This window comes from Lolium perenne, chromosome 2 (assembly GCF_019359855.2).
Source record: "Lolium perenne isolate Kyuss_39 chromosome 2, Kyuss_2.0, whole genome shotgun sequence".
NCBI classification, from domain to species: domain Eukaryota; kingdom Viridiplantae; phylum Streptophyta; class Magnoliopsida; order Poales; family Poaceae; genus Lolium; species Lolium perenne.
Genome location: NC_067245.2, coordinates 77730850 through 77739660, shown reverse-complemented (window position 1 = coordinate 77739660; position 8811 = coordinate 77730850). Strand labels below are relative to the sequence as shown.

At 46.6% G+C, this 8811-nt stretch overlaps 1 protein-coding gene across 1 annotated transcript; it reads right to left on the bottom strand.

Moving 5' to 3' along the window:
* Positions 1 to 2198: 2198 nt before the first annotated feature.
* On the bottom strand, positions 2199 to 3472 carry LOC127330081 (probable 2' cyclic ADP-D-ribose synthase BdTIR). Its single transcript, XM_051356426.1, has 2 exons — positions 2715 to 3472; positions 2199 to 2589 (listed from the first exon to the last, which is right to left on the bottom strand). Exons 1-2 carry the CDS (start codon positions 3296 to 3298, stop codon positions 2487 to 2489), a joined length of 687 nt encoding a protein of 228 aa, XP_051212386.1. The 5' UTR covers positions 3299 to 3472; the 3' UTR covers positions 2199 to 2486.
* Between the last annotated feature and the right edge of the window lie 5339 nt (positions 3473 to 8811).

Genomic DNA, 8811 nt, shown 5'->3' with positions numbered 1-8811 from the left:
AACTTGATACCCAAGGAGCTGAAGTCATTTTGCTCTAAATCGACAACATCTGTCATATCACTACTCTAGGCGGACCCTATGTTTACATTTTGCTGACAATTTGGAGCGCAAGTGAAAGCTTCGCGGTTAAATTCCGAACGGTACTTAAAACGCGGTACCTTTGACCATGTATACAGTTTGAATAATACACTAGTTCAGAATACTTGCGCTTCACTGTTCACATTCCGTACAGTTAGAAAAATAGCAGGAGAAAAATGAAGATATTGAACACACGATAAGTCGGTACGTACACACAGTGCACACAAGAAAGTGCAGAGATCGAGACGTTTGAAACCAACACCGTCATGCAATCAGTCACACACTCACACACATATTGCGGTACTATAGCAGTTTGCTACCACCTAACTTCACCATTTTATGCTGTTTACTAATCAGTTGTCCCACACGCCAAAGACAAACTCGCAAAATTGGTAGTTCGTTCCTGTTTTCTTTTCTTTGAACGGGTCGAGCAAATAAATTTGTCGTTCTGTTTTTTCACTTAGTTAACACTTCGAGATTTTTTGACTCACTTAAACCTCAGGCTATTTCCTCATTAAATTTGTTTTTTGGAAGAATGCAATATATTTTGTTTACTTAGAGTATTATATTTTCTGCATTTTGTAGATCTTATATTTTTCGTGATGTGTCATGATTAGTAAAGTCCACGGAAGTAGTTTCGGCATTGTTAAGAGATCACCATATTAGAGATCTAATGTAATAATAATATGGAATCTAGGACCAAATCTCAATCTTATTTCATTTTTTTAAGAAATGTGGTAGGGAAAGCCCCTGCAACCATTTTTTAGTTAAATAATAGGAACCCAAATCTGCATCTATGGGCACTGAAACTCGGTGGCTGGATTGTACATCCACTTTCCTCACCAACTGAGCTAGACTCACTTCTTAATCTTATTTCACTTCTCGCCGGCCTCCGTTGTTGGGCTCGGCCAGTCGGCCGCCGCTCTTCCGGCTGTCCGCCGCTCTCCCCGGTCAGGCCAGTCCCCACCTATTCCCGCCGGCCGGCGCGCTCCAGCAAGCCAGCAGCCAGTAGGCCCACGTCCACTGCTCGCCATGAACCACTGCTGCTATTCTATTCTCTGTTGCTATTTTCAGTGATTAAGAAATAAAATTTCCCCTATTCTGCTATTTAGCTACTTCTCTATGCTAATATTAAAGTTAGTACTCTGGCACATGTAGAAATAAAGTCACTTATATGTGAATGTTTCAATTGCGTAGGAACGAAGAGAAATAGCTAAATTGCGTTACTTTTATCATGTAAGACTTTCATGGCAATGTGACAATCTAGATTGAAGCAATAATGTAATTTTGTATTTATTCTATATTCTATTATGTAAGACTATTTGTATTGCAATCGTGCAGATTTGATATATGTATTGAATTTCAATATTGATGATAAATTTATCTTATATATTGTCCATTTGGCAAACGTATTTCACATTTAGGAGGCGCAAAAAGAAATTTAAGGTGGGCCCCCCCCCCCCCCCCGCCCCCTCCAATTCGTTTCTGCGTCCGCCACTGCACTCCGCGGCAACCTCTGAATCCTTAGAAATTGTTTCAACATCATAAAATATCACCATATTGGTCAAATCCAATGTCTCACAAATTTGAGAAAAAAGTAAACATGGAACTCGGATCAAATCTCAATCTCATTTCACAGTGTGGAAGCCGTTTTGACATTTCACTCTGCTGCAACCTTTGAATCCATCGAAGTTGTTTCAACATTATTTAAAGATCACCATTGATGATGATCAAATGCTACAAAAAAATTGATAGATACAAGTAAACATAGAATGTGGCATAAAATCTCAATTTTGTTTCACTCTGTGCGTTACATGGAAGCTGTTTCAACATTAATTTCAATCTGTCGAAACCTCTGAATCCATGGAAACCATTTTGACACTATTATCAGTCTCACAAATTTGAGAAACAAACGCAACATGGAAGTTGGGATCAAATGTCAATTTTATTCCACCGTGTGCAGTACATAAAAGCCATTTCGACAATTTATTTTTTGCCACAGACCCTGCATCCATGGAACTCGTTTCAACATTGTTAAAAAAAATCACCATATCAGTGAAGATCCAATGTCACACAAATTTGAGAAGCAAAATCAAGCATGGAAGGCGTGATGTAACCTCAGTTTTATTTCACTTTGTGCAGTACATGTACAAACAAATGGCAGTCATTATTTGCAAAATCTGACCTCCGGTTCCTGCATATGGTCAGCCGTATAGCTTTGGCAGCTCAACGCATGCACCGATCCTATCTTTAATTTACAAGAAAAAAAGAATCAAACGAAAAATAAACAAATGAAAGAAAGAATCTCCTCAATGTCAATGTTTTGTTAATCTGTCCCCGCTGATTATTTTGGCGTTCCTAAGTCGGTTCGTTTCGCTGAATAGTAGCCGTTGATTTGCCATTCAAAATTAGAGCCTTGAAACGATCATCTCTCTCCTCTGCACCTTCTCCATTTTTTCAATGTTGTAGAACACCGCTTCGGCTGCCGCTGACACCAGCTCGGCCATGTCCCTGCAGAGACAGATCGTCGTGGTTAGACAAACAGTTGCTGCATGCAATGCATGGAACGATCGATCAAAGTTCGAATCGAGGAAGAAAAATTGCATGCATGCGTGGTAGATGGATGGATGACGTACCCTGTGGCGGAGTCGTAGGTGATCCCGACGGTGTTCTTGGCCTCACGTAGCGCGAACCTGAAGCGCTCGAGGTCGCGGGGGAGGTAGACGTCGGAGTCGGCGAGCGCCTGCGGGAGAATGAGTTCTGATGGCTTGATGTTGTAGAAGATGGGGATGATGGCCTTGCGCGACTCGACGATCATGGCGAGCTCGCGGAGGCAGTACTCGGAGTCGCAGTAGCTCGGGGAGAAGATGGCGACGGCGACGCTGCACTCGCGGATGCCGGCGCTGATCCGGTCCTCCAGCCGGTCGCCGGGCCGCATCGACATGTTGTCCAGGAAGCCGTTGACGCCGTCCCGGGCGAGGCGCTCGTAGAGCAGGCGCGCCACCGTGCGCTTGGTGTCCACCCCGCGGTGGTTGATGAAGACATCGTAGCGGGCCTCCCCGGCCACCGACTCCTCGTCGTAGTACTCCACCCGCCGCGCCACCAAGGCCTGCTGCTGCCTCGTCCTCCCCTCCATCACCTGCGCCGCCGCCTCTGCCGACGCTCTCAACCGCGAAACCATGGCGGACGATCTGCGTGAGGAGTACCCAGTGGCGGCCATTGCTCGCGAGTTTTCGAGCTTAGCTCAGCTTAAGCGTACGAGCGGATTGGTGAAGGAATGTGCGCACGTACGGAAGTGTACGGACGTAGATAGCTCACGACCGTTGGAAGGAGACGGCTCACGGCTGCAGCTAGCGGAATTGATCAAACTGATCGACTGCGTCTTGCTGAAATGGGTTTGTGGTAGCCTGTGATCGGGGAGCTGCTATGTACTATATATACGAATATACCCGGGCGGCCGGGCTCCCGAATTTCTTCTTCTGGTCGCGCGCGAAGATCAGACGTTTGAATAGAAGGAAAATTACACGCAGCAGCCAGGTCTGATTCAATGCTACCCCCCGCAGACGTGACAGGAACAAACACGGACCAATATAAAAAGAAGCTACATATCTATCGATACCGTATGCCGATAACTTGATTAGTACCAAGATCGTTTAGTATCAGTCTATTCCCAATTACAAGACGCTATATCTTTTTAAAAAAATTTATCTATGTAAATACGTTTGAGTGTGTCTGTTTACCAGTTTCAGTTTTTATCTAATTTGTAATATTAAAATATCTCATAATTCTGAATGTAGGGAGCATTTTTTATTTTGCAATGGATCTGCCACTAGCCCCGACCAATTTCTTAATTTGTGCATCGAGGGTATTCTAGCCAAGTTTGATTTGTCAGTTTTGTGCATGCGCTCGCACGGACCAGAGGACACATGTGTGATTTTAGTATAGATGGATTGGGAAGGAAAAAAAATGCTTGGAAAAGAACGAAGACTCCAGGTAACGGGGGAGAGCGGAGGGCGGGTAATACTGCCGTTTCAAAGCGAGACCGCTTCAAAGAGACGCATACGGGCTGACGTCACGTCTCTTGGACTCTCGGACTGGAGCGGACGTGTCTGCGTTTTGCTTTGCTGCTTTGATTTGTTCAACTTCAACAAACACCAACCTCGTACTCGTCCAATTAACCCTTTCTCCACTGGTGGAAAAAGGGGCTTTGGTCGCGGTTGGCAACTGCCATTAGTCGCGGTGGCGCAACCGCGACCAAAGTAGCGCGACTAAAGGCCCCCCCCTTTAGTCGCGGTTCCTTACGAACCGCGACTAAAGGCCCGTCCACGTGGGCCGCAGGCGAGCGCCAGGGCGGAGGACCTTTAGTCGCGGTTCTTCTGGCCAACCGCGACTAAAGGCCTCCGCAGGGTTTAGGGTTTTAGCCCCCCTCCCCCTAAATCTGGTTTTTTTTTAATTTGTATTGTTTTATTTCTTTTGGGTTTTAATTTTGAAGGAGTTTCACATATTCTACGGTACTGTATACATACATGCATATGAATGTACAATTTCAAACAAATTTGAAATTAGAACCAAAAAGAATTCAAGAGGAATATACAATATATATTCAATATCGGATGACCATATACAATATATATTCAATATCGGATGACCATATACAATTTTGAACAAGTTAGTTACAAATTCTGGTGCATATAAAGTTCTACGTCATCGTAATAGTGTTCTCCTCTAGGATCGATGACTTCCCTCGCCAACCATCCAGCTAGTTCCTCTTGAAGTGGTCGGAAGCGAGCTTCTGGACTAAGCGTCTTCCGGAGGTTATTCCTCAGGATGTTGTTCTCACACTTCTGGTCCCGCTCATTGCAGTATCTCCGGATCCTCTCACAAACATAGTATCCACATAGATTGGTCCCCGGTGGCTGAATATCCCCAGTCGTCCGTTTGCCATTTTAAAATGTAGCTCTTTTTGAATTCACCGACCTTGGTATCTACGAACCGTCTCCAAACCCTACGAGGCAAAGAAAATTAAATAAACAAGAGAGTTATTAATTAGTTACTTGATATTAGGAAATGATGAACGAAATAGGCCGATCGATATAGAGCGCAAATGAATGAAAATAATTACTTTTGCATCATTTTTCTCATGTCGCCCCAAAGCGCCGGATCCATATTCAGAGAGTCGTGGACGAGAACTGAGGAGGTCTGAACTTTAATTACCATAAGAATCCAGTGGAACCTGCGGACACGATACATGCACAGTCATGCATAACTCATCGATTAGCCACATACCATGCATGGAGTAAACAAAAGAGAATGTGCTCAAGACAGAAACACTCACCCAAAATGGTAAGGAAATAGAATATCACTTTTCTCTTGCTGTTTTCTAATAAACCGCCACAGGTCATCCTCCACGTCGGCGGGGTGGTGTTCTAACACATATGAATTAACGATTTGTGGGTCAATGAACCCAACATCATGGATGTTCCTTATTCGCATTTCCCGCTTCTTCATTCTGCATAATAGCGTACACAACAAGATAGTTAGGACAATATATATATATATATATAGTGCAGGCAATGAACGAGATGGGGTAGAAATTAATAAATCACTTACAGAACGTAGCAACTGATGATAGATTTGTCGAGGTCGCGCAGATTGAACAGCTGGAACAATTCACTCAGATGAATTTGTACCCAGTAATGTTTGAAGTGATGCTCATATCTAACTTCCGCATAGATATACTCTTTGGCGTTTTTATGTTTTATGTAACCCTTGTACCAATTTAGCAGACCTTTCATTTGTCGAGGTAGATCCTCTTCCTGCGCAGGCTCGACGAGAGGGCCATTCTTCACATATGTAAATACTACGTCCTTCATTGGCGCCTCATCAAGGCCTAGCAGTGCACGAAGAGTGATACCTAACTCGGCCGCTTGTTCTCTGGCACTCGTTACAGTCAATCCATGTGCTGCCGCAGCTGCTATGATATCGGGGGCATCCGGATCGGCGGCTTGCACTATGAGCGGGGCGATCGATTGTTTACTTTGTTCCCCGAGCTGGGCAACTTCTTTCCCCCTTTCTAATTTTGACTCGGCCTCGTCCTCCAAGGCTTTCTTCTCCGCCAACTCTTGGTTCCTCTTGAACGCGAGTGCTTGCCTATGAAGTTCACGTAAATAGTCGTCAGGCAGATTCTTCGCGGCTTGGGACGGTGTGTTCAAAAATGACTTAGCCCACTGCTTTTGCTTGTCGAGAATATGCGGCTTGGGCTCGCCCTCTCTTTTCTTCTTGCACTCCTCCTTCCATTTCTCATCTTTGAGCAGCCACGGCCGCTGCATTTTCCTCGACACTAAGTTCCCAAGGCCTCGGGATGAGAGGCTTCAGTGATGGCTCTGGTATCTTTGTTTTCTTAGGTACATAAGGGTCCGGGTTAATAACCCAGGACTGCTTCTGCTTCTTCGCCGGAGGTGGATTGGGGGGCGGTGTCTGCTGATCACCCGCCGGACGAGGACTGGGGGGCGGCGTCTGCATACCCGCCGGACGAGGACTGGGGGGCGGCGTCGGCTGACGTGAAGGAGGTGTATTAGGTGAAGCACCACCACCACCGCCGCCACCGCCACCGTCACCGCCACCGCCACCGCCACCGCCACCACCACCACCGTAGGGGGGTGGACTTGTTGGCGCCTCGCCTGGAAACTTGATAAACTTCTTCTGCCATAGAATGAACTGGCGCTTGACATCTCCAAGTCTTTTCACCCCTTCAGGTGTAGCAATGTCAATGTCCAGGTCCTCAAACCCTTGGACTATTTCCTCCACCGTCACACGAGCATAGCCATCTTGAATGGGGTTGTTGTGGTGGAGTGCTCTAGGTGGCAAAGCACTGCCGATGGCTACCTTCATGGACATGTTCCCGATAGGATAATACAGATGACATGCTTTCATCTCCTTTATATCGTCCACGGGGTAGCGAGGAGGCTCCGGTGCAGTAATTTCGACCACCAGAGGCTCCGGTGCAGTAATTTCGATCGTCGGTGCACCAGCCGGTGAGGCCTCCGTGGAAGCCACGCTGCTTCTTCTCCGCTGCTGGCTTCCGAGATCCATTGGATGATCTTCAGCATGCTGCGCCCGAGCTGCATCTCTTTCGGCGACTAGTACACTCACGGTTTTCTTCATCACATCCATTTCCGTTACCAACTTCGCCACAACATCTGCATCCCGATCCATCTTTCTCTTACGGCTTCTGTAACCGTACGGGTCATCGTTCTGGGGGAACCCTACTTTCCACGGAATGGGCCCCATGCCTCGTATACGTCCTCCGTGTTCAGGATTCCCGAGGGCTTTTGTCAGGGCGTCGTTCTCTCTGTTGAACCTGATCCTCCCCTCTTGAGCCTCCCTCATTGCCTCAATAAGCTTTTGGGTGGGTGTAATTATTTTGCCCTGATAAACACACTCCCCTGTCTCCGGGTTCAGCGATCCCCCATGCCCGTACCACCAGCTTTTGGCCCTTGGGTCCCATCCCTCCGTACTGACGGATTCCTCGCGCCCTCAGCTCGTTCTCCATCTTCTCCCACTTAGGCTGCCAAAAGCGATACCCTCCTGGCCCCATGATATGATTGTACTCCTTCTTGGCCGCATTCTCCTTATTTTTTTCGATATTTCAAGGAACTGCTCCGATTTCTTTTGCTTCACAAATTCTGGCCAATCATGTTCCAGTTTCTCATATTGTCCTTTGAAATCCGGAGTCTTGCCCTCCTTGACAAAGTCATGGGCTAGATTTTGCTTGTATTTCCGGAATGCGTTGGCCATCCTAGAAAGAGCGAACTGTTTGACTAGCTTGCACCTCTCCTTGTTTTCCTGAATCTTGTTACCCGCCTCATCGTATCTGCGGTATTCCGGAGGTAGAACGAAATGTTCCATAAGCTTCCTGTAGCAATCTTTTTTTGTTCTCTTATCGACAAAAGTGAAACCAAGACGTGCCTTCTTTGGCTCATTCCACTCCTGGACGGTGATCGAGACGTTGTCTCTAACAACGGCTCCGCATTGGCTGACAAACTTGGTGGCGTTCTTGCTGGGCTCCAGCGGCCTGCCGGTTTTTTCATCGACAACATCGATGGTGCATGTTTCGTTTGGTTTCATCGTCTTGGTTGCGCCACGCTTTGACGACGTACTCGATTTTTTCGACGATCCGGCCGAGGGCTAAAATAAGAAAGAGAGTCGCGCGCGTTAGTACACACACATTTATTCAAATCAGTTAGTTTGTATCACCAGACGCTCAATATGTATATATATATACCTCGGCGCCGGAGTTGGTTGCTACTTCCAATTGAAGATCGTCGTTTATCGACGTTTCTTCGGCATCATCTGCTTGCTGACGGCGCCCTTCATCTTCACCCTCAAGGTTCAGATAAGAAGAGATATCATCTTCTTCTTCTCCGGTCGGCACATATGGAATATCGCCTTTTATGATACCGAACATATGGTCTTCAGCGTCCGGATCATAGTTGTCTAGAATCGGGTCAGCTCTATCGTCCGCCATATGTCAGTCCTGAAAACATGTAGTCAAAACAAATTAATTGTGTATATGCCAGCATTATCACATCTCTTCTACATATAAAGAGAGAGGGCGACGAGGGAGGCGAGAGAGGGGGGACGCGTGTATTAGATGTGTATATGCGGACGATCGACCTCGCCTCGCATGCAGTGACCGCGTGACCGAGAGACCGGTGGCGGTGGCGAAAGGAC